General features: G+C 59.2%; 2 protein-coding genes across 4 annotated transcripts; both read right to left on the minus strand.

The window, feature by feature from the left end:
* Nucleotides 1-696: 696 nt before the first annotated feature.
* Nucleotides 697-13,966, minus strand: KCNK4 (potassium two pore domain channel subfamily K member 4). Of its 3 annotated transcripts, none has more exons than XM_034777736.1 (7): nucleotides 13,905-13,966; nucleotides 9,791-10,116; nucleotides 8,632-8,752; nucleotides 8,317-8,477; nucleotides 6,286-6,472; nucleotides 3,372-3,511; nucleotides 697-2,054 (listed from the first exon to the last, which is right to left on the minus strand). In XM_034777736.1, coding segments are annotated over exons 1-7 (1,407 nt in total). In that variant the 5' UTR covers nucleotides 13,906-13,966; the 3' UTR covers nucleotides 697-1,583. The 3 variants fall into 3 exon arrangements, with proteins under 3 accessions (XP_034633627.1, XP_034633629.1, XP_034633628.1); XM_034777738.1 differs by lacking the exon at nucleotides 13,905-13,966 and adding an exon at nucleotides 12,537-12,851; XM_034777737.1 differs by lacking the exon at nucleotides 13,905-13,966 and adding an exon at nucleotides 11,894-11,982.
* Nucleotides 13,967-14,922: 956 nt separating this feature from the next.
* LOC117881106 (actin cytoskeleton-regulatory complex protein PAN1-like) lies at nucleotides 14,923-23,622 on the minus strand. Its single transcript, XM_034777982.1, has 14 exons — nucleotides 23,361-23,622; nucleotides 22,903-23,099; nucleotides 22,319-22,389; nucleotides 22,090-22,157; nucleotides 21,317-21,464; nucleotides 20,483-20,595; nucleotides 19,621-19,734; nucleotides 19,096-19,191; nucleotides 18,833-18,950; nucleotides 17,242-18,440; nucleotides 16,607-16,793; nucleotides 16,158-16,304; nucleotides 15,327-15,487; nucleotides 14,923-15,211 (listed from the first exon to the last, which is right to left on the minus strand). Exons 1-13 carry the CDS (start codon nucleotides 23,520-23,522, stop codon nucleotides 15,345-15,347), a joined length of 2,763 nt encoding a protein of 920 aa, XP_034633873.1. The 5' UTR covers nucleotides 23,523-23,622; the 3' UTR covers nucleotides 14,923-15,211; nucleotides 15,327-15,344.
* Nucleotides 23,623-23,957: the final 335 nt, after the last annotated feature.

A 23,957-nucleotide genomic window follows, 5' to 3' on the forward strand; every position in this document is an offset into this window, starting at 1 on the left:
ACATCTGCCTATCCCTCCACACATCCCTGCTAACCCACCAAACCCAGCCACACACCTCTGCCCCCCATTTAGTCCTCCACTCCCCCTCTCATCAGACCCCCACCTACTTTGTGTCCCCCATCACCCTTCCAGTATGGGGCACAAAGAGAAGCTGGAGTTTGGGGGGGTTAGAGACCACAATGACCATGCACCCCCCCCAAAAGGAAAGGATGGACTCACAGACACCCCACTCAGACCAGGACCCCGTGGCGCCCTGCGGTGATGCCATGGCGACAGGAGAACCCTGCTGGGCAACAGTCTCCAGGCCCCCACATCCCATCCCAGGGACTCTAGAATCCCTCACTTGCCCCCAGCAGAGCTGGGGGAGGAGGAGACTCACCCCCCAAGGTCCCCAATCTCCCACACCATGCCTTGCACAGGTCCCCTGGGGGTGGAGGACCCCTGGGACGGGTGACACCCCCCACTCTGCGGCCCCACCTCCATCATGCTCCACTTACTTCCACTCCCAGCTCCCCTTCTCCACTGCCCCCCTACCCTGGTTCCTGTCCCCCATCAAACCCCCACAGCCCCTTGCCTCTGAACCCTGCTACACCTCTTCCATGCCCCCCCCCCTCCTGGGCTGGTGCCTCCTGAGCCCTCCCTCCCTGAGGCACTGTGCCAGCTACCCCCACCCTGGACAGACACACAGATGCGGTGTCTCTCATTCAGATTTTGGTTTAATCTGGAAAATAAAAAACAAAACAAAAAATTGTCCATCGAACAGAGTCAAACAGGCACCTTTGTGTGTGTGGATGGGGCGGGGAGGGGAGCAGTGACAGGACAGACAGACACACAGGGGGATCACTGGGTGGACACCCCCACTTCCTACACCACGGAGGGGGAGGGGAGGCAGCAGGGAACAGCATCGCCCCTTATTTGGCTCAATAAACTCCCCCTAGTTGATTTGGGAGGGGTCACCCCCCAGGAGTTTGGCGGTTCAGAATATCATTTGGCAGTTTGATCCCTCCCCCTTTTGGGGGGGTTAAGGACCCAGCCCGCAAGGCAAATGAGGCACAGATTTGGGGGGAGACAGGAGTGTCCCCCACGAGCTGCCCCCCAGACACTCCAGGGGAGGGGGATAGTCTCTGAGCTGGGGTGGTAGGTGTCTGTGTGCAGTGGGGTTCCCGGTATTGGAGGGGGTCTCCTGGTACCAAGAAGGGGATGGGAGCAAATCCCTTTTCTGGGTGTGGGTGGGGTCTGGTGCTGGGGAGGACAGTTGGCACCTTGAGCGGACCATGGAGGATGGTGTCTCTGTGCCAGGGGTGCTCAGCTGGTACCGGGGTGGGGGAGGCAGTCTCAGTGCTGGGTTGGCAGTTTGGCAGCAGGGGGGCAGTTGGCATCACAGGGGATGGGATGTCTCCATGCTGGGTGGCCCAGTTGGTACCATGAGGGATGGGAGGTCTGTGTTGGGGGGCCCCATTGGTACCATGGGGGACGGGTAGGCCCAGCTGACAGCCCAGGGGGCAGTCTCTATGCTGTTGGGGGCCCAGGTAGCACCATGCTGCAGGGGGGCAGTCTCCGTGCAGGGGTCACTCCACTCCCCTCTAGACCGCCTCGCCCTTGTGGCGAGTGCGGCTCAGCAGGTCCATGGGCAGGCCGGGGGGCTGGCCGTGGGTGTGGCGGGTACGCAGGCGGCGGAGTTGGCGGGGGCGCTTGGCCTGCAGCCCCCCTTCACTGGGCGCCTCGCTCTGGGTGTCGGAGCTCTCATCGATGAAAGCCAGGTTCTCCCCCATGTAGTCTATAGGGCGCAGGCCACCCCGCGCTGAGGCGGCCATGTTGCGGGCGTTGAGCTGCGCCACCTGCAGGGCGGTGCTGGGAGAGGGGAGCTCCGGGCGAGGCAAGGGAGGTGGTGGAGAAGGCGTGGCAGGTGGAAGCTCCGGGGGCATAGGGGAGGGTGGGTGTCCCTTCAGCGTCCCCACTTTCTGAAGCTTCTCAGGCAGCCCCATGCCCGTCACCCGCAGCTGGGCCGTCACATTCCCTGTCCAGCTGGCAGCCTGCGCGGTGAGGCCCCCCATCTGTAGGTTGAGAGGGGAATCAGGGACAGGCAGGGAAATCTCCCACTGATCCCACCGCATACATCACTGAGCCCCCCCACATCCCTCCACTGATTGCCTCAACATACACCCCAGCCCCCTCAGCCTGCAGGGTGAGACCCCCCCACACCATCTGTGGGGAGAGTGGGGGGTCAGGGAACCCATCCAAGCCCTTCCACTGACCCCCCTCCACTTCCACCCTGACCCCCACATACTTACTCCTCCCCACCCCATCCCTTCCCACTGACATGCCCCCTCTCCACATGAACCACTCCTCCCTTCCCCCACCCATCCACTCTGCTGGATTGGGGGGTGTCAGGCTGACCCCCCCCTCCACTCCCTCACCTATGGGCACGCCCTGGGGTCTGTGTACAGGATGTGGGGGAGGCTCTTTTGGATGGGGGTGCATGCTAGGGTGTGTGTGCAGGGTGGGTACATAGCCTTTGTGCACCAGGACAGCACCCGCCAGTGGGTGTATCTTGTGGGGGTGGTGTGGAGCAGTGACGGAGTCCACAGGGGGATGCAGGGGCGTGGGAGGGGTCAGATGGAGGGGTCGGTTGTGGGGTGGGGAAGACCCATCTCAGCCCATGTGTACCGGTCAGCACCCCCAGCAAGTTGTCAATGTGGGGTCCTTTGAGGGGTTGGAAGGGGTGGTGGTTATGAAGGGGTCTGTAGTGGGGTACCAACCCTGGCATGTATATGCTTGGACAGTACTCGCAGCCAGTTGGGGGTGCCGTGGGGGGGGTCATAGGGATGGGGTGGAGACACCATAGGGGGATGCAAAGTCTGTGGGAGGATGCAAAGGGGTGTGGGAGGGCAGGGGATAGTGGGAGTCTGTGGGGAGTTGGAGAGATGGGGTGGGGGACAGTGAGGGGGTTAGAGAGGTGAGGGGGATAGGAGGTCTGTGGGTGACAGGAGGAGAAAGTGGGGAGTCCATGGGGGGATGCAAAGGGGAGGCAGTAAGGGGGATGGAGGGGCAAGACAGTGTGGGGGCTCATAGGGGAAGCTGGAGGGGTGGGGGGCAGGAGGCAGTGGGGGTTCTGTGGGGGGCTTGGAGGGGCAGGATGATGGAAAGTAGGGGGGTTAGAGGAGTGGGGGGCAGAGGAGCACAGCAGAGGGGAGTCCGTCAGGGGTCCATGAGAGGATGCAAAAGGGGGCAGTGAGTGGGTCAGAGGGGCAGGGTAGTGGGGGTTCCGTGGGAGGGTAAGGGGCAGGATGGGTGGCAAGGAGGGGATCTGAGGGATGGGGGGGAAGTGAAGGGATCAGAGAGGCAGGGTGGGGGAAGTGCGGGGTACCAACCTCGGCCCGTGTGCGACGGGACAACACCCGCAGCCAGTTGCCAATCATGGTGAGGATGGAGGCGAAGTAGGCCAGGCCCAGCAGGATCCAGAACCAGACCAGGGGCTTGTACCAGGGGTGCTTGTCCCCCATACCATCACCTGGGAGGGGAGATTCTGAGACACTGCCCCCGAAACACACAACCTCCTCGCTGCACTGGCTGTGCCTTCCCTGCCCCTCTCCCCCATCACTCCACTGCCCCCAATCCTCCTGCCAGCCCCTCTCCACCCGCTTCCCTCTGCCTCCTCCCTGTCCTCCTTTCCCTGTACCAGCCCCCCTGGCCACATAAGAATGGCCAATGGTCCATCTAGACCAGTATCTTGTCTTCTGACAATAGCCCATACCGGAGCTTCAGGGAGAGTATACAGAACAGGGCAATTTGGAGAGATCCACCTGTCTGCCCCTCCTGGCTTCTGGCAGTTGGAGGGTTAAGATCACCCTAAGCATGGGGTACATCCATCCTTGACCATCTTAGCCAATAGCCAGCGATGGACCTATTTTCCATGAACTTATCTAATTCTTTTTTGAACCCAGTTATACTTTTGGCCTTCACAACATCTCATGAGAGGTTGACTGTGCCTTGTGTGAAGAAATATTTCTTCTTGTTTGTATTAAACTTGCTCCCCATTAATTTCAATCAGTGACCCCCTGGTTTTTGTATTGTGTGAAAGGGTAAATAAGACTTCTCTATTTTTCTACATCAGTCATGATTTTGTAGACCTCTATCATATCACCCCCCTTGATTGTCTTTTTTCTAAGCTGAACAGTCCTAATATTTTTAGACTCTCCTCATATGGAAGTTATTCCATACCCTTGATCACCTCTGTTGTCCTTTTCTGAATGTTTTCCAGTTCCACTATATATCCTTTTTGAGATGGGGCAACCAGAACTGGATACAGGATTCAAGGTGTGGGCACATCATGGATTTATATAGTGGCATTATAATAATTTTCTGTCTTATTTTCTATCCTTCCTAGCATTTTGTTACCCTTTCTGACAACTGCTGCACATTGAGCTGAAGTTTTCAGACTACCCACAATAACTCCAAGATCTCATTCTTGAGTGGCAACATCTAATTTAGACCTCATCATTTTGTATGTGTAGCTAGGATTATGTTTCCCAGCGTGCATTACTTTGCACTTACCAACGCTGAATTTCATCTCCCATTGTCTTGCCCACTCATGCAGTTTCGTGAGATCCCTTTGTAACTCTTCACAGTCTGCTTTACACTCAACTATCTTAAGTAATTTTTTATCATCTGCAAACTTTGCCATTTCACTGTTCTCTCCCCTTTTCCAGATCATTAGTAAATATGTTGAATCGCACAAGTCCCAGTCCCTCGGGGGACCCCGATATTTACCTCTCTCCATTCTGAAAACTGACCATTTATTCCTACCCTTTGTTTCCTATCTTTAAACCAGTTACTGATCCATGAGAGAGCCTTTTTTCTAATCCCATGACTACTTTTTTCTTAAGAGCCTTTAGTGAGAGACTTTGTCAAAGGCTTTCTGAAAATCCAAGTACACTATATCGACTAGATCACCCTTATCCACATGCTTGTTGACCCCCTCAAAGAATTCTTGAGTCATGAGCCACAACTTCCCTTTACAAAAGCTGTTGACTCTTCTCCAACAAAGTGTGTTTATCAGTGTTAACTGATAATTCTGTTTTTTTTACTATAGTTTCTACCAATTTGCCCAATACTGAAGTTAGGCTAACTGGCCTGTAATTGCCAGGATCCCCTCTGGAGCCTTTTTTTAAAAATTGGCATTACATTAAGCTATCCTTTAGCCATCTGGCACAGAGGCTTGTTTCAGTGACGGATTACGTACCACAGTTAGTAGTTCTGCCATTTCATGTTTGAGTTCCTCCAGAACTCTTGGGTGATTCCAGCTGGTCCTGGTGACTTATTACGGTTTCATTTATCAGTGTGCTCTAAAATCTCTTCCACTGACACATCTGTGTAATAGTACTTCAGATGTATCACCCAAAAAGAATAGCTCTGATGGTGGTATCTCCCCCACATCCTCTGGAGTGAAGACTGATGCAAAGAATCCTTTTAGCGTCTCTGCAATGGCCTTGTCTTCCTTGAGTGCTCCTTTAACACCTTTGTGGTCTGGCCCCACTGCCTGTCTGACATGCTTCCTGCTTGTGATGTACTTAAAAAAAATTCTTAGTTTTTGCATCTTTAGCAAGTTGCTTCTCAAGTTCTTTCTTGGCCTGTCTTATTACACTTGGACCCTTAACCAGCCTGAGTTTGTTGGAACTCATTGGAATTTGATTTCCAAAGTTTAAAGGGTGCTTTTTTGCTTCTAACAGCCTCCAATATTCTGCTGTTGAGCTATGGTGGTATTCTTTTGGTCCTCGTATTGTCTTTTCTGATTTGGGGTATACATTCACTATGACCCTGTATTATGGCGTTTTTAAATAGTTTCCGCTGCTTGCAGGCATTTTACCCTTGTGACAGCTCCTTTTAATTTCCATCTAACAAGTGTCCTCATTTTGTGTAGTTCCCCTTTTTAAAGTTAAATTTTACTGTAGTGGGATTTTTTGTGTGTGTATTATCTCCCTACAGAGATGCTAAATTTAATTACATTATGGTCCCTATTACTGAGCAGTCCTGCTATAATTAGCTCTTGGACTACATCCTCTGCTCCACTTAGGACATCACACCTCACCACCCACCTTCCCTGTCATCTGCTACTCACACTTCCCACAGTGGGACCCACCAGGGGCTTTCTCACACTAACCCTCCCACACACACTAGGCTGCTCCCCGCTCCCCTTTCCTTGTCCCCCATGAAGCCCAGCTTCCACTGAGCCCCCCCTCCTGCCCACCACCAACAGCCTCCCCATGTAGATCCTCCCATGCCTACCTGCCACATAGTCCCCAAAGCCGATAGTAGTCAGCGTGATGACCACGAAGTAGACAGATTCCAGCAGGGTCCAGCCCTCCACTCGCTGGAACACAATGGTGGGGATGGTGACGAAAAGGATGCAGCCAATGAGGATGAAGAGCAGGGCGGAGAGAACCCGCACAATGGTGGGACTCACCTGCCATTTCTGGGAGGGAGGAGACATCATCAGGGGAGGACCAGGGGAAAGCTCCCTCCCCACAGACTGTGCCAGCCCCCCCACCACGCACACTCTGACCCCCGAGAGGGGAACCCCCACCACCACCACACACACCAACCCCTTTGCCCCTCACATACACTAATTCCTCCCAACACACACACACACTCACTCCTTTGCCCCCCTCACACAGCCCCCTGGCAGTAGAGGTGCCACCTGGCCGGGTTTTGTACTGCTTTGCCAGGTAGAAGATTTTCTGTGCTGGGTTTTTTCACTTGAGACATGCCAAAGCACTCTACAATCCATGCCTGTAGTCTGGACTGTGGCCCGTGTTAGGATGAGGAAAGAAAAATGATAAAAGACATCCACGCAGTGTGCAGCGGCAGTCAAAAAAGCAAACAGGATGTTAGGAATCATTAAAAAAGGGATAGAGACTAAGACAGAGAATATCTTATAAATATAAATCCATGGTACGCCCACATCTTGAATACTGCGTACAGATGTGGTCTCCTCATCTCAAAAAAGATATACTGGTATTAGAAAAGGTTTAGAGAAGGGCAACGAAAATGATTAGGGGTTTGGAATGGGTCCCATACGAGGAGAGATTAAAGAGGCTAGGACTCTTTGTCTTGGAAAAGAGGAGACTAAGGGGGGATATGATAGAGGTCTATAAAATCATGAGTGGTGCGGAGAAAGTGAATAAGGAAAAGTTATTTACTTGTTCCCATAATATAAGAACTAGGGGTCACCAAATGAAATTAATGGGCAGCAGGTTTAAAACAAATAAAAGGAAGTTCTTCTTCACACAGCGCACAGTCAACCTGTGGAACTCCTTGCCTGAGGAGGTTGTGAAGGCTAGGATTATAACAGGGTTTAAAAGAGAACTAGATAAATTCATGGAAGTTAAGTCCATTAATGACTATTAGCCAGGATGGGTAAGGAATGGTGTCCCTAGCCTCTGTTTGTCAGAGAGTGGAGATGGATGGCAGGAGAGAGATCACTTGATCATTACCTGTTAGGTTCACTCCCTCTGGGGCACCTGGCATTGGCCACTGTCGTAGGATACTGGGCTGGATGGACCTTTGGTCTGACCCAGTATGGCCATTCTTATGTTCTTATGTAAAATAACATAAAAATATACAGATTGCGTGGGGGTTGTTTGTCTGTTTTGTAAAACGGTTCTCTAATGCATTCTAGTAATACCTATAATGGGCACTAGGACCCTTTTTCTTAACGGGGGGCGTGGCTAGTGGCCGGGTTCTGGTGGTGGTGTGACCAGTGGACCGCATTTTGTTGTTGGTTGATGGGGTGACAGCCAGGGGCTGTGATTTGTTAGGTGGCCAGAGGCTGGGTTTTCTGCACCTTGGAGGTGGCCACCCTACTCAGGAGGGGAACTGTGCCACACAACTCTGGGGAAAGGACCCTCCCCCCACCTCCGGGAAGGGAATCCCTGGAACACACGGGGTGGGGCAGAGAGTGTTGGGGGAGGAAACAGACTGGGGAGCCCCCTGGGACAGGAGCCCCAAACCAAGCTGGCCCCATAAATGGGAGAGATCTAGTGCTGGGGAGCAGAGCCAGGCTCCCGGTCCCACTATCTGACCCCTCCTCTGCAGCACCCCTGCTGTGCACAGAGCCCGGAGAGTGGGTGCAGGGGTATGTGGGGGGACTGCTGGGGGAGCACAGGAGGCTGGGAGACCAAGGAGGACAGTGGAAGCCACTGTAGCTGCTGGACATGAGGGGCTGGAGCGGGGGAAGCACTGACGACCCTGGAGCTGCTGGGTACATGGGCCCTGGCTCTGTGGGGACAGGGGGACAGGGACTCAGAGGGCACTCACCAGGAAGATATCCTCCACCTTGCCGATGGCCTGGCGCAGCGAGAAGCCCAGGTGGTCGCCCACTCCAGCCAGCAGCATCCCGAAGAGCGGGATCCCAACTAGAGCGTAGAAGATGCAGAAGAGACGCCCCCCCTCTGTCTTGGGGGATGTGTTACCGAACCCTGGGGGGGGGGGAGCATGGAGTCAGCAGGGAGGGGGCAGAATTGATGCCCCTTAATCTTGAACTGCAGCTCCCTGCTATCACAGCCCTGAGCAACCCCCAACCTCTGCCCTCAATCCCTACCCGCAGCACACACACATCCCACGGGCCAGTACCGATGGTGGTGATGACGGTGCCAGCGAAGAAGAAGGCGCTGCCCATGTCCCAGTTGGTGCTGGTGCCATTGGTGCTGTTGGCTGTGGGGTCAGCACCGGCACCCATGGTGTCTCTGACATGCTGGGGGAGACGGGAAGGGGTTAATACTAGTGGTTTTGGGTTCCCCCCCATCATGCAGCTCCTGCTGTCCCCTCCCCACATCCTTACCCCCGAACTTGGCTTTCCCAGTACACATTTGCCTACCCTTTCCTGACTGCTCCATGGCTGTTGTCCCCAGACACCTGACTACCCCCCACCCCACTTTCCCCTTCCTCTCCCCATCTCCCCCTGGAAACCCTCCATCAGCCTCACCCCACCCCATTGCCCCCCAAATCACCCCAACCTGCATCTCCTTCTGCCCCACCCCAATGACACCTGACCCCCCGACCCTTCCCATGCCTCCAGCACTGTCCTTCCCCATCTACCCCTTATAACCATCCCCTCCTGCCCCCCCCATTGACAACTCTGATTTTGGCCAATCTCAGGAGTTTTCCAGCCTGGCCCAAGGGTGGGGGTGAAAAGCCCCTGTGATTGGCTGCCCTTCTCCCACTTTCTCCACCTCCTGGGAAGGACAGCCAATCAGAGCTGCTGCAGGAGGCAAGTGATGCTCTCCCTCCCTCACAAGAGATATCAGCTAGAGAAGTGGGGGTGGGGGGAGAGAAGGAGCAGGGGACAGGAGGGAAGTGGGGAGGAAAGGAGAAAGAGCCCAGCAGCTTAGGGCAGCCCTGCTCCCCCCTCCAGCCCTGCCCCTCCCAGACTGGGGGAGGGTGACAAGCCCCATGGAGCTGCAAGAGGAGGGGGGGCAGATGTAGGAGGCCAGGGAGGGGATTAATTTCTGGACTGGGGGGGACAGAATTAATTCATTAGGATTTTAGGAAAAGCTGGAGGCTCTGCACGATCCCTGAGTCAGCGAGAGCCTCTTTCTCTTTAGGAACTGGCAGCGCTGTAACTGAGGGGACTTTCAGTGGTGGCCATAGAACTTCCCATCACCCCCACCAATGCCTGCTTCCCCCCCTCCCCATGCCCCACTGCTGCTCCCCTCTTTCCCCCATCCACCCCACCCTGTCCCCATCCACGCCTCACACCTGCCCCCTCCATGCCCCTCTCCCACCATCTCACCAGGATGAGTGTGTCCAGCTCCTGGCTGGGCACGCAGCGGTATCTCTGCAGGAACTGCTCACGGGCAACCTGCAGTGCCTCCTGCTGGCGGCTCTCATGCGGCTGCTCCAGCAGGCGGAAGACGAAGGCGCCACTCACCAGGTAGACCAGCACCACGGTCAGCAGGGCCAGCACCGTAGCCCGTCGCATCACGCTGCCCTGCCCACTACGGGGTGTCTGCCCCACCCCCGCCGCACTCAGGATTGACTCCTTAGACGAGTAGCAGACAGGCAGTGCCCCATGGTTCTCAGCAGGGTGGGGGGCTGCAGAGGTCAGGGGGGAGCTCACTGCAGGGAGAAGATGGGGGTGAGTGTGGGAGAAGGCCACCCCAATACCACCCATACCCCAGTAATCTCCAGTGCAGATATCCCCATTGCACCCTAATACCACCCACACCCCATCCCAATACACCCATAACCCAATAGCCCCCACTGCAGAGTCCCCCATTACATCCAAATACCATCCATAGCCCCCCACCCTGATATGCCCCACCCATACCCCCACTGCATAGAGACCCCATTACACCCTAATACTACCCATAGCCCCCCATTGCAATTAGCCCCCCATTGCAATAAGCCCCACCCATACCCCAATAGCCCCCGCTGCAGAGATCCCCATTACACTCCAATGCCACCCATAGCCCCCCACCCAATGCACCCCACCCATAACCCAATAGCCCCCACTGCAGAGAGACCCCATTGTACCCCAATACCACCCATAGCCCCCCACTGCAATAAACCCCACATATACCCCAATAGCCCTCACTGCAGAGAGACCCCCCAATACTCCCCTTAGCCCCCTATTCTGATACACCCTACCCATACCCCCATCCAATATGCCCCACCCATAATCCACTCACCCTCACTGCAGAGACAGCCCATTACATCCCAATACCACCCATAGCCCCCGACCCTGATACGCCCCACCCATACCCCAATACCTCCACTGCAGAGACCCCATTACACCCCTGATATCCCTATATACCCCATTCATACCCCCAATAACTCCCACTGCATAGAGACCCCCATTACACCTGATACCCAGATGGTCTCCGTCTGATATCCCCCACCCATACCCCAATCTCCACTGCATATAGACCCCCAGAGGTCCCACTCCAATACGCTCCTCCCATAACCCCATAACTCCTACTGCTTAGAGATCCTCATAGTCCCTACCCTGATACACCCCATCCATACCTCCAATAACCCCACTATGTAGAGACCCTCCAGTATACCCAATACCGCTCATAGCTTTCACCCTGATATGCTCCCTTTGCCCCCTCCAATAAACCCCCTTCTTAGAGAACCCCAACCCAATATGCCACACCCAGTAGCCCATAGTGCTCTGGGGCAGTGGCTCACTGGGGTGGGGGATGGGAGGAGTGTGGACAGATGCCTACCCCGGATAGTCCCGACTGCATAGAGACACCCATTACACCCACATATCCCCCTATACCCCCACCCCAGTACCCCATGCATAGGGGGCTTCGGGGGTAGCTCTCTGTGGGGAGGGGACACAGGCAGAGTCCAGAGAAAGACACCCTCCTTCAGCCAACTCCTCATATCCCCCACTGCACAGACATCCCTCTATGCCACCTCCCACCCCCAGTGCCATGTGGTGTTCCAGGGGGTGGCTGGGGGTAGCTCACTGCAGGGGGAGACCACTCCCACAGCACCACACCCATCTTCCTCCAACAACCCCCCCTACACAAAGACCCTCCATCCTCCACCTCCAAATGCCCATGGTGCTAGACAGGGCAAGGTGAGAAGAGACACCCCTTTTCCCCCACCCCCATAACATAGAGAAATCCCCGTTCCCCCCAATACCTATGCTACTCCGGGAAATGGGGTACCTCACTGCAGGGGGAGGGGTGGAGGAATATACCCCCTCCTTCCCCCCATTCCCAACCTGATACCCTCCCATCCCCCATCCCCTCTGCCGCCCCGTCCACCCCCGCTCTGCCTCAGCCCCCAGGGTGCCCATGGGGCGGGTAGGTTGCTCATTGCAAGGGGATGACAGGGAGTGGGAGCATCACGCGAGACCCCCCTGGCCCCCCCTCCATACCTTATGGTGCTCGGCGGGAGGGCAGCGAGAAGGCGGGTTGGGAAGCTGCACTGACATCCCGGCCCTGCCCCCCTCCCCTTGGGATCCCCCCAGCGCCGCTCGGAGCCGGAACCTCAGCCCAGTGTGTCCCCCCCTCAGCCGACCCCGCTACCCCACGGACAGATGGGGCGAGCCAAGGAGCTCCCGGGAGGGGGGGGGCTCCGCCACCTCGCTGCCTCCCCCGGCCGGCCCCAGCTGGGCAGCAGCGCGCAGTGCGCACCCGGCGGGGCGGCCAGGGGCTGCGGTGGATGGAGCGGGGGGGCAATGAGACGGCGCCGGGGCTGCTGCCAGGAGATGCTGTAGCTGGAGGAGCCGAGCTTAAAGGGGCAGGAGCAGCCGGGTGTGTGCTCAGCTGCCCGTGGGAGGAAGGGCACCGGGGGGGAACCCCCATCCCAGACCACGGCCCCACAGGGGGCGGTTGTTAACGCCGGTGGGTCGGGTGGAGGGGTTAACCCCAATCCGAGGGATCCCAGATGGGGAGGGTCTTGGGGGAGTTAACCCCAGTCCCGGGGGCCCCACACGTAGGGGATACACTGTACAGCCCCCTTGCAGAGGGCGCGAGGGTCTCCCTCCCCCGCCCCGGGGGAAAGGCTGCCCCACTCACCTGGCTGCCATGCAGAGCCAGACCCTACAGTAGCTGGGCTCCAGGGAGCGACGGAGGGGGGCTGAGTCTCCCGGCCCCTCCCAGTCGGGTGCGTGGGGGGGGATCTGCCTGGTGCACAGCTGGCTCTGTGCCAGCCCTCCCCCACCCAACCTGTCAGCCGGAGCCCAATTAACGGGAGCCTTTCAATTAGCTCTGCCCCGCCAGACTCTGGTGCCGCCACCGCAGGTTTGGCACTGCACAGGGGCCGCCAGCCAGCGTCCGTGCCCGGCCTGCCAGCCCGGCCTCTCCCAGCAGAGGGCTGCAGGGAGCGGAGCAGGAGCGCCAGCTACAGGAGGAGCTCCCAGCTACTCCAGTCCTGGCCTCTGCCAGTAGGGGGCGTTGTACACGGCCCTCTGTCGCCCCCTGTGGTGTGCACGCACACACACATTTGTCTCATACACAGGGTGAGGTTCGTTCTCTCCAGCATGGGGTGATAGACATACATGGTGCCTCTCTTACACCCACCGTGTCACACATTGTATCTCACACACATCCCTGTGTCTGTCTCATGCACAAACTATCTCACACACCCTATCACACACTGTAGCTTACACACTGTAACACCCCATCTCACACACATTCCCGTGTCTGTCGCTTGTACTTGGACTGTCTCACACAGCATCACACATTGTATCTCACACACACACTGTCCCACCCCATCTCCATGCCTGTCTCCCGTACATGGACTCTTTCACACACCACACTGTATCTCACACACAGTTTCACCCCATCTCACATGGATCCCTATGTCTATGTCTCATACACAAACTGTCTCACACAGCCTGTCACACACTGTAGCTCACACACTGTCCCACCTCATGTCACACGCATCCCCGTGTCTGTCTTTCGTACTTGGACTGTCTCACACAGCATCACACATCGTATCTCACACACACACTGTTCCACCGCATCTCACACGCATCCCCATGTCTGTCTCCCGTATATGGACTCTCTCACACATTACATATTGTATCACACACACACTTGTACACCCTATCTCACACGCATCCCCATGTCTGTGTCATACACAAACTGTCTCACACACCCTGTCACACACTGTAGCTCACACAGTCACTCCCCATCTCACACACATCCCCGGCTGTCTGACATGTCACACACTATCTCACACACACAAACACACACGTCTCTCACACATTTGACACACTCCAGATAAAGCCACTGCCGCTCAGCCCAGTTGGTCCCCCAGCCCTCATCACCCTGCCCAGTGTGGGCAGTGGGGCACAGGGTTCCGGGGGAAGGGATGGATGGATGGAGTGGTACCCGCCCCAGCATCCCCCCTCCCCCTGTATCCCTGTATCACTCACTCACTCGCTAGCAGCAGCAGCAGCAGCAACGGCTCCTCCCTGCACTGGGATCTGGCAGACAGGTGCAGCCTCCTCCCTCACTCCTCTCCCCCCTCAGGAGGGGACAGCTGCTGGCCTGCCTCCCCCACCCCGTTAGCCCCCAGCTGCCAGGAGCCTCCCCATCTCCGCCCAGCCACAGCCAGAGGCAGCCGGAGCCTTAGGCTGCAGGAGCTACAGATTGGGGGGAGGGGCTGTTAACCCTTTTTGGGGGGACAGCATGGAGGGGGACAGTGCACGGAGAGGGGACAGGCTGGTACCAGCACAGGGTACCCAGGGGGACAGAGGTGGGGACACATCCCTTTGCCATGGGATTCTGGAATGATTTTTTAGGATAGAGAGGTTGCTGGGGATTCCCTGGGATGGTGCAACCCCCAAAGCCCCCCAACACTGCTCCCTCCCTGGCCCCAGAGGAGGGAGCAGGACTCCTGGGTTCAATTCTTAGCTGCTCCGCGTCCCCTCTCTGTGCCCGTTTCCCCCCCTGCAGAATGGGGTGGGGACACTACTGTCCCTCTGCCTGCAGATGCCTGGGTTCTGTGTGTGTGTGGGGGGCTGTTGTAACACTCTCTCACCCAGAAGTGCTGGAGACCTGCACAGGAGGGGGGTGTCTCCAGCCCAGACTAGCTTGGGAGCAACGCAACTGCTAGACCCCAACGTTGGAAAGAAGCAAGTAGGAGCTGCCTGAAGCTGAGGCAAGGAACTTTATTGGGGCCGGGGGAGACAGAGTTACATATAAACCCAGAGCTGGGGCGGGGGAGAGGGGGGGAAACTCCCTGTGCTGCACCCCCTCTCTCTGAGGAACTTCTGCTGAGCCCCTCTCGGGGGGGGGGGAGGGGGCGGGGATGACTCAACATAGCAGCTCCTCCAAACTTTGGGTGGGTGGACACAACCCGCCCTTTGATTCCCTGAGCCATGAAGAGAGGGCTTAACTCCCTTCAAGCTGTGTGTGTGTGTGTGTCGGGGGGGGGGAGGGGGGGAACGGGACGGGACAGAGATTCCAATTAACCCCATTCATTGAGCCCTCCAATTCCTTGTGTGCAGGGAGGGGGGCATTGAGCAGCTGTGAGTCCACTGAACTGTAGCACCCACAATTTTTAGCACCTTAAGGAAGCCAAGTTGTAAAATAAATCCCAGAGGGTTACACATGTCCAGCTGTGGAGGGAAGGGGGGGAAGGACTCCCCTTCTCAGCCATAAGGTGCCACATAGCAGCTGGGGAGCTCCAGGCAATATCAGGGATCTTTGTAGCCGGAGGGGACACATTTCTGCCATCCAGGCTGGAAAGAGAATGGAAAAGAATGTGAAACACAGAAATCATCATCTTGCTGCCCCAATGCAAAGATGCAACTGCCTCTGGGGTGGAGCTCAGGGATGCATATAGGGGTTGCTCACCCAGCAGTGTAGATACTTTCAGACGCTGGTGCCCATAGCAGGTTCAGTGGGATCCTCCTCCGGCTCAGCTTTGGGTGCCAGCTGGGCCAAGGGGGTGCTGCCCAGGAGCCCCCTCCGAAGGACATAGGGGCAGGAGGGGCCGGAGGGGATGTCGGCAAAACCTGTGAGTGGGGCACAGAGTGAGATTGGGGTTAACATGTGGGGGCTGAGCTCTGTTAGGGGTGAGCCCCCATCCCGGACACCTTTGGGTCCCAATCTCTCACTCCCTGGGGGCTGGGAGCACTGCTAGGGGTCCCCCCCTCCACTCTCACTTCCGTGCTCTGCTGCGGGGAAGGGCAGCTGCCTGGGGAGGGATCAGAGCCAGAATCAGTACTGCACCCCTGCCCCGCCTTGCAGAGCTCAGAGCTGCTGAGCCAGATGGAAAATCAACTGGGCGGAGGTGGGGCGGGGGGGGGGTGGAGAATTCCTAGCTGAGCCTGGGCACAGGGCCACTGGCTGCCGGTGGCGGGGGGTGTACGGGACTCTCATGGAGGCACAATCTGGGATGCCTCCCCCTACTCCCCTCACACTAACCCTCCCAAATTGGGGCTTCCCCTGCCCTGTACCCCTCCACTCTGTATCTCCCCCAGAATCCCCTCCACTTCATACCCTCCTCAGTCTGCCACTCCCCTGCCCCATACCTCCTCCCTGAACCCCTCTGCTCCATAACCTGCCCCAGACTGCCCCTCAAATGCTGCCCATCCCATAACTCCCTGAACTGCCCCCCACACCTCAGCACCAGACATGGGCAGTGCCTGCACCATGTGCCTGATCTAGCCGCCCAGCACGCACCTTTCATGACGACCTCAGGCAGCCCATAGGGCTCATACTGAGTGTGGTCGAAGGCCGCCGAGATGAGCTCCTTGTGGCGCCTGCCCCGTGCCGGCCCCTCCGTCTGGGTCTGGGCATCCCGCACCCCCGGCCAGGCAGTCTGGAGAACTGAGAAAGAGAGACGGGGACACAAGTTAGGGGTCTGCTACCATGACACTCCAATGCCTGGGCCGCCAGCCATGACCCCCCTTTCTCCAATGACCCTCCCCAAATACCCGGGACTCTCTCCCCACATGATTCCCATAACTGCCCAGACCCCTCCCCCCGACCAGCAGGCAGGTGCTACCCCTCCTCCCGAAAGGCAGTGCACCCCATTGATGCCCAGCCCCCTTCCCTTGCAGAGTCAAGGGCAAAAGCCCTGATCTCACCCCCCCGCAATTGAGCCAAAGCTCCATGTCCCCCCCTCTTACCATAAGCAAGGTCTCCCTGGCCTCTATCCCCTAGGGGCGCTGGACGGGGGGTGGCTGAGGTCCCCTGGTGTTGTCCATCTCCAGTGGCAGGTGTGGTACATTCCTCTCGAGCGTGGGATTGCCACAGCACCAGCTCAGCCCGCAGGGCCCGGTTCTCCTGCAACAGACGGGACAGCACCTCCTCCAGCTGGGAAGAGACGGGGGTGTGGAAAGAGAAAGGAGACAGATCCTGTTACCCCAATGAGAGCAGGGTTCAGCCCCCAAGAACCCCAGCCTGACCCTGGGGCAAAGGGGTGAGGGGGGCACCACTGAGACCAGTTTGGTCCAAGATGGAGGACACTGATGACAGATGGCTCATGGGGAAGGTGGAGGGGGTGGGGTGGGCTGTGGCATATAAAGAGTAAGGGTGTTTTGGAAGGGGTGGGGGGTAGCTACATGGGGGGTGTGGGAACCCAAGTTTTGGGGGAATGGGGCAGGGGAACCCTGGGTTTGGCAGGGGAGCCCCCAGTCAGGCATTGGAGCCCTGGAACACGAGTTGGGGGGTATGGGCAAGGAAGCCCCGGGTCAGGCAGGTCAGTCGAGGGTGCATGGGGTGGAGGGAATTGGGGAAACTGCCCTCCCCCAAGCTCACTCACCTGCTCCTGCAATCCAGCCTGGCCTGCCGGCTTCTGTAGCTCCCACAGGATATTCTGCAGCGGTGCCTGCTCACTGTGCCAGGCCTGCTTCCCCGCCGGCTCCCACATCCTGCTAACCACAGCCAACTCCAGGGGAATGGGCAGCTCAGCAGGAGTGGGTGAGGCCAAACTTGGGGGGCCAGACTCTGGAGCTATGGGAGGCAGCTCAGAGGGGGTGGTGGTGAGTGCCTCTGGGACTGTGGGGTGCGGCTCAGTGGGGCTGGGCTCTGGGACTGTGGGGGGCGGCTCAGCGGGGGGCTCTGGGACTGTGGGGGGCGGTTCAGCGGGGCCGAGCTCTGGGACTGTGGGGGATGGCTCAGGCAGGCCGGGCTCTGGGACTGTGGGGGGCGGCTCAGCGGAGCCGGGCTCTGGGACTGTGGGGGATGGCTCAGGCAGGCTGGGCTCTGGGACTGTGGGGGGCGGCTCAGGGGGACCGGTGGAAGGCGTCTCCCCACCCAGCAGCACCAGCAGCCGCCCCACCTCAGCCTCCAGCAGCTCGCGGACCCGTCCTGCCTCCCGCAGCGCCTGGCCCAAGCGCTCCAGCTCTTGCTCCCGCTCATGCCCCTCAGTCAGCAGCTCTGCCACATGCTGGCTCTGGGCCTCACAGGCTAATGCCAGCCGCTCCGTCTGCAACCCCAGCGTCTCCTGGAGCCGCCGCAGCCGCTCCTGGGCCTGGGCTGCCTGGGCCTCTGCCTCAGCCTTGCCCAGGGCCAGGGCCCTCAACTTCCCCCGCAGCACCTGCAGCTCCCCCACCTCCTGAGCATCCCCCCCAGGCAGGCCGGGCCCTGGTGCGCCCCAGACCTGAGCCTCCAACTCCACAGCCAGAGCCTGCAGTTCCCCCCGCTCCCCTTTGGCCAGGCTGGGCCCCAGCGCTCCCCGCAGCTCCTGGGCCTCCTCCTTGTGCTGCACGGCAGCATCATGGGCCAGCGGCATCTCGGCCAGTGCCCGGTGCTCCCCGGTCAGGTCCCGGGCGCCTTGACGCAGCTGCCAGCAGGTTTCTAGCAGCCCCCTGTGCAGGCTCTCAGAGGCAGCCAGGCGCCGGCGCAGCCCCAAAACCTCAGCCCTCAGGGCCTGCAGCTCTGTGGGGGGCTCCGGCTCCCGGCCCCGCTCCCCACCGGGCACCAGCCTGCCCACAGCTCGGGAATCCTGTGCTGAGGAACCTGGGGGGAAGGCAAACAGAGCAGAGAGGGAGCAGTTAGGGGGACATGGTGCCAGGGGGCACCCCTGGGCCCATGTTGGGCTGTCGCAGGGTAGAGAGAGACCCCCCCGGCCCCAGACCTCCCCATGGTCCCTGAGACACACACCCAGCCCCCCTTCGTAACTCCCATATCCACAGACACCACCCCTCCCACCTCATACACCTACTCCCCTGCAGGTCCCCCACCCCCACCACAGCCCCGGGCTGGACCCCCAAACCCACAGGGCCAAACACCCAACCTTGTCCACTGCCCCCCTTTCAGCATCCCCTCCTCCCCCCACCTCTGACCCCCGCTTCCCCCGGGACCTGTCTTCCCCTCCCCGGCCTCACCCTGACCCCACTCCCTCATCTCACCTCTGACCTTCCCAGCTGCCCCTCGTTTCTCAGGTGCCCGCTCCAGCCGGGAGCTGCTGAGGCTGCGCCGGCCACAGCCTGGGGGGCGCCGCTGCTGCTCTGATCCCCCCAGGCCCTGCTGAAGATAGGTGTGTGAGTGACATGGGCTCTGACAGGGCAGGGGCCTGGCTGGCTCAGAGGGGTGGGAAATGGGATATGAGGCGCTGGCTCCATTTGCTGATTAAACGTTCCCTTCTGCCCCTTGGCACCAACACCTCTCTCACCTTGTTTGGTGGGCGGTGGGGGGGCTCAGGGATGTCCAACCGGGTAACCTGCTGCTCCAGCGCTTCCCGATGGTGCCGCTCCAGCTTCGCCAGCTCCTGCAACAGACAGGGGGTGATATGCAACATGACAACTGCCGGAGCCCCAAGTGCGGGGTGGAGGGGATCCAAGGGGTCTCCCTGTGGTGAGTGGGGGGCTCAGCCTGGTGGGACCCCAGCCCTAGCTGAGTGCAACACAGTCCTTTCAGGCCCCCTTGTAAGGCTGTTCTGGCCTGAGAAGCACTTGGCCAGCCACAGCAGTGTGGGGCTGTTGCACACGGGGGGGGGATTAGTGCAGTGGGGTTAGGGGCTGAAGGGAGGGGAGGAAGGTGGCAGGGTACTATTGGGAAGGTGGGGCTGTGCTGGGTGTGGGGGAGGGACTGTGAGGTGGGGATGAGGCACCTGGGGGAGGGGGCTGGGCCAAGTTGGGGGGCTTGTGCCGTAGAAGGGAGTAGCAGGGGGTGGGCTGTGCAGCATGGGTTCTCCCACCTGCCGGTGCTCCCTCTCCTGCTGCTCCAGGCGGCGCTGCGTGGCCCCTGCTCTCTGCCTCTGGCCCCTCAGCTCCTCCAACAGCTGCTGCACCCGCCGTTCCAGGGCACTCAACTAGGGGGGCAACAATGTGTCAGACTTGGGCAAGCCCTCCAGTGGCTCCATGGAGAACCAACAGACACCCCAAGGGCTACATCCCTCACCTAGCCCCTCCAGAGGTGCCAGTTCTGTGTATCCTGCTTGTTCGCCAATCCGAGCGGGGGCTGGGAGGGCCATTTGGCCTGGGCCTTAAGCTCAAAGGGGGCCTCAAATTTAGACACTTGTTAATTTTTTGGCATTTGATAAGTTTCACAACTTGTTTTTATGCGCATCCCTATCGGACCGAAATGTGACAGACTCTCTCAGCTTAGAGCTGCAGATTTAAGCAAATAAGAGATGTGATTTGGTAAAAGACATCATTTTTTGTTAACTGATATAGATTTTGTCATATTAAAGAGTTAAAAATGTTCATAAATATTAATAAAAATGTATCAGTTCTGATGGGACAGGATTAGACCACGTGTCATAATTTTTTATGTTTATTATGGTTGGGGCCTCTCTGGACCTCTGAGAGGGCCCAAATAGCGCCACTGCATCCTCTGCTCTAGGCTTCCCCTCTCTGATCCCTGCAACCCCTGTGCTCCAAGGACTAGAGCCCCACCTCGTGGCAGCAGTCAGTACTGCACCCTGCAGCAGCTCCATGCCCCCCACCGTGTGGTAGCAGGCGGTACTGCACCCTGCAGCAGTTCCATGAGCCCCCAAGTGGCCCTTCCCACCCAGTATGAGGCTAACCCATTTTCCCTCTCGTCTCTCCCACGCTCACCTTAGTGACTGCCTGGTCCCGCTGCTCTGTGCACTGGGCCAACTCCTGCTGCACTGACTGCAGTTCCCCCCTCAACTCCCAGGCCTCCACGTCAGGGGGGCCTCGCCCCGGCCCTGCAGGGGAGAGGATAGGGGTGAGAAACGGCAATGCTGCCCTCAATGGCCTGGGGCCATTGCCCTCCTGCTCTCCTCCACCATCATGAGCCATATGGGCTTCCACCACTGGCACCAAGGACGGGCTGGGCCCACAGTCCTTGAGTCTAGTTCCTCACACCCCTCCACCCCTGTACCCCTTGGCTCATCCCCAGGGCCAGCTCTAGGCACCAGCATTCCAAGCAGGTGCTTGGGGCGGCACTTCTCAAGGGGCAGCATTCTGGCCCGTTGGGGGCGGTTCTTTTCAAGGGGCAGCACTCTGGGGTTTTTTTTATTTTATTTTTTTGCTTGGGGCGGCAAAAAACCTGGAGCTGGCCCTGCTCATCCCCCTCCCCAGCCACCACTGGACATCAGCCCCAGTTCTCTCCTGTGCAGACCCCCACCCAGACCGGACACCAGCCCCAGAGTAACCAAGTTACCCAGAATGCTTCACTCACAGGAACTGGAGATCAACCTGGATCTCAGAGGTGAGAACAGGGGGGTTCCCTCTAATGCCCCTCCCCTGGCCCAGCCCTTCCCAGGACCCATCCAGATCCCCACTATAGGGAAGGCAGGGCAGGGTCAGGTTGCGGGGCTGGGTGACCTGCTCACAAGGAGAAACTGCCATAGCTAGGTTGGGCATGAAGAGGTTAACTCCCCACCCACACACACACAGTCTCTCCCAACATCATTGGAGTTTTACCTGCATTCTCCTCTCTAGGTTCCTCCCCAGGGGATGGGATCCCCTGACTGTTCTCTGGGGGGGCAGGGCCCCCAGGAGGGACACTGTGCCAGGCAGCTCCTCGATGCACGAGCGGCTCCTCCCCCAATGTGGAGCTGCTGGGCTGCAACTGGAGAAGGGGAGATAAGGGGGTGAGGGATACAGGCCTTTACTAAATGCACCCCAGTTGCATGGGGCAGGGGCTTCAGCTCAGGAGTGAGGGGCACAAGCAGATAGAGGCAGGGCCACCCAGAGGATTCAGGGGGCCTGGGGTCTTCGGCGGCGGGGGCCCCTGCCGCCGAATTGCCGCCGAAGACCTGGCACTTCAGCGGCGGGTCCCAGAGCAGAAGGACCCCCCACCGCCGAACTGCCGCCGAAGACCCAGAGTGGAAGAAGCTCCGGGGGTCCGGGCGCCACGAAAGATTTCCGGGGCCCCTGGAGCGAGTGAAGGACCCCGCTCCAGGGGCCCCAAAAGACTCTTGTGGGGGCCCCTGCAGGGCCTGGGGAAAATTGCCCCACTTGCCCCCCCTCCGGGCGGCCCTGGATAGAGGTGGGAGAACCAAGGCCTGGGATACCAGGGGGCTGCAGGTTGGGATTGAGGGGCATTGGCAGAGCTGCGGTGGGGGAGCCTGGGGCTGGGATAACTGGGGGCTGAGAGTCAGGATTGAGGGACACTGGCAGAGCTGGAGGTGGGGGAGCCTGGGGTGGGATGGTGGGGTTGGAGGTTGGGGTTGAGGGGCACCCTCTGTACTCACTCTCATGCTGGGTGTTCGGGGTCTGTTCTCTAGTCTGGGATTTTGCTCCCAGGTATTCAGCTCAACCCCTGTGAGGAGACAGACCTGGTCAGCTCTGCAGGGCCAATGACCAGCTCCCCAAGGGGTCAGACTGTCCCCCTCCCGCCCCCTCCTCAACAGTCTGCAACAAGCTCTAATCCCCCATCAGCCTGGGACAGGAATGAGCCCCCCTCCCTCCTGCCCTCCTCACCTTCATCCTGGGGGGCCCAGCAATGGCTCAGGGGGGTGCTTGACCGCAGGTTATCCAGCTCTGCCTGGCACCTGGGGGGACCCCAGAGATTAGTGCTGCTTGCCAGGTGCCCCCTCATACCCATCCCCAGTGCCCCCCATCCCCATAGCTCCCCCGGTATCCCTCACTCCAACACTGCTCCACTCAACCCCATCCCCCACCCCGCACAGTGTTCCCCCCCACCCCAACACCACAAATCACTCCTTTCGGTGCCCCTCATCATCCTCTGGGCACCCCCCCCTCTTACTCTGCCCCCTGATCCTGCCACCACTATCCCAACAATGTACCTCCCAGATTCCCTCACCTTTCCCCAGGCACCACCCCCAGATCACACCATCCCTACCCTAACAATATCCCCTACTGCACTCTCACATCCCCTCACCTTCCCTTGGGCACCCCCCAATCCTGACCTCCAGATACCCCTGGGCACTTCCTCCACCTGCTCCTGGGCAGCACCCCACTTAGTGCTGTTCCCCCTCCTGTCTCAGGCAGTGCCTCTGACACCCCCCCTTGTCCCACTGGCATCCCCATCCCCCGGCCAGTACCTCCGCAGCTCCTCCTCCAGCTCCTCAATGCGCTGGGTGGCCCGGCCCAGCTGCCCCTCCAGCTGGCTTAGCTGCGCCCCCTTTGCCTGGAGCTCCCGGCTCAGTTGCTGGCGCCCGCACTCCAGCAGCTCGCAGGCCTCGGCCAGGTCCCGCCGCTCCCGGGCCAGCAGCGCCCACGTGCCACGCTCCTCCTCGTGCTACAAGGGATGGAGTGTGAGTGTGCAAGGCCGGGGGAGAAGCCCAAGAGTGCACAGCCCAGAGGTGGGGGCATATGGTGGGCATGGAGACACGAACTCTGCTCTGGCCCAGGGCTGGGAGAACTGGCTGGTTCAGGAGCATGGGGCACGGGCCTTGCAGCATGGCCACTGACTCAGCCATGACGGTGCTTGGCCTGCTGGGAGCCACGGGCTGCCCTCCCTGGGTGCCACCCCCCATCAGTGTGGGGGGCACCCATGTACCTTCTGCCTCTGCTTGTGTAGCGCGGCCTCCAGTGTATCCAGCTGTGCCTGCTTCTGGACCCGCTCCTTGTTGGCCCACTCCAGGCGCTGCTCCAGCTCCCTCACCCCCTGCAGTGCCCGTGCCGGCAGCCCCTCCTGCCAAGCCTCGCCCGGCCAGCTCATGGCGCCCTCTCCCCTGCCCAAGGCTGGGCCCCTCCAGCCCCTGCTGCTTGCTCCAAGGACAGACACTGCCGGGATGCAGCAGGGATTAGCAGGGATTAGACATCACTGCCCAGAGAGAGACAGAGCACTAGGGGGTGCTGGGCCGCAGGGAGCGGCAGGGGGCACTGGGCCGCAAAGAGTGGGATAGGGCTTGTCAGGGGGCCCTGGGCCACAGGGAGTGAGGCTTGTGGGGAGATGGGGGCGCTGGGCCTCAGGGAGCGGGGCCAGGAGTCAGCCGAGGGTGCTGGGCCACAGGGAGTGATGCAGGCCTCGGCGGGGAGGGGAGGGGGTGCTAGGGAGCAGGGCAGGGCTTGTCAGGGGGCACTGGGCTGCAGGGAGCACTAGGCCACAGGGGGGGGGGGCCCAGGGGGAGGGGGGCCGGGCCCCCGGTGGGGG

The sequence above is a fragment of the Trachemys scripta genome, chromosome 7, assembly GCF_013100865.1.
Source record: "Trachemys scripta elegans isolate TJP31775 chromosome 7, CAS_Tse_1.0, whole genome shotgun sequence".
Classification (NCBI taxonomy): Eukaryota; Metazoa; Chordata; order Testudines; family Emydidae; genus Trachemys; species Trachemys scripta.

Bases quoted from the DNA above. Each gene is read 5' to 3' on its own strand.
- LOC117881106 (XM_034777982.1), bottom strand. From the start codon at position 23,522: ATGAGCTGGCCGGGCGAGGCTTGGCAGGAGGGGCTGCCGGCACGGGCA. The intron at 19,192-19,620 runs GTGGGAGAACCC...TGTCTGTTGCAG, and splicing joins AGGAGAGGGAGCACCGGCAG to GAGCTGGCGAAGCTGGAGCG. The intron at 16,794-17,241 runs GTGAGTGAGCTT...GTCTCTTCCCAG, and splicing joins AGGCTGGATTGCAGGAGCAG to CTGGAGGAGGTGCTGTCCCG.
- KCNK4 (XM_034777736.1), bottom strand. The intron at 8,478-8,631 runs GTACTGGCCCGT...CCCCCCCCCCAG, and splicing joins CACCGTCATCACCACCATCG to GGTTCGGTAACACATCCCCC. The intron at 6,473-8,316 runs GTGAGTGCCCTC...CCTCCCTCCCAG, and splicing joins AGGTGGAGGATATCTTCCTG to AAATGGCAGGTGAGTCCCAC.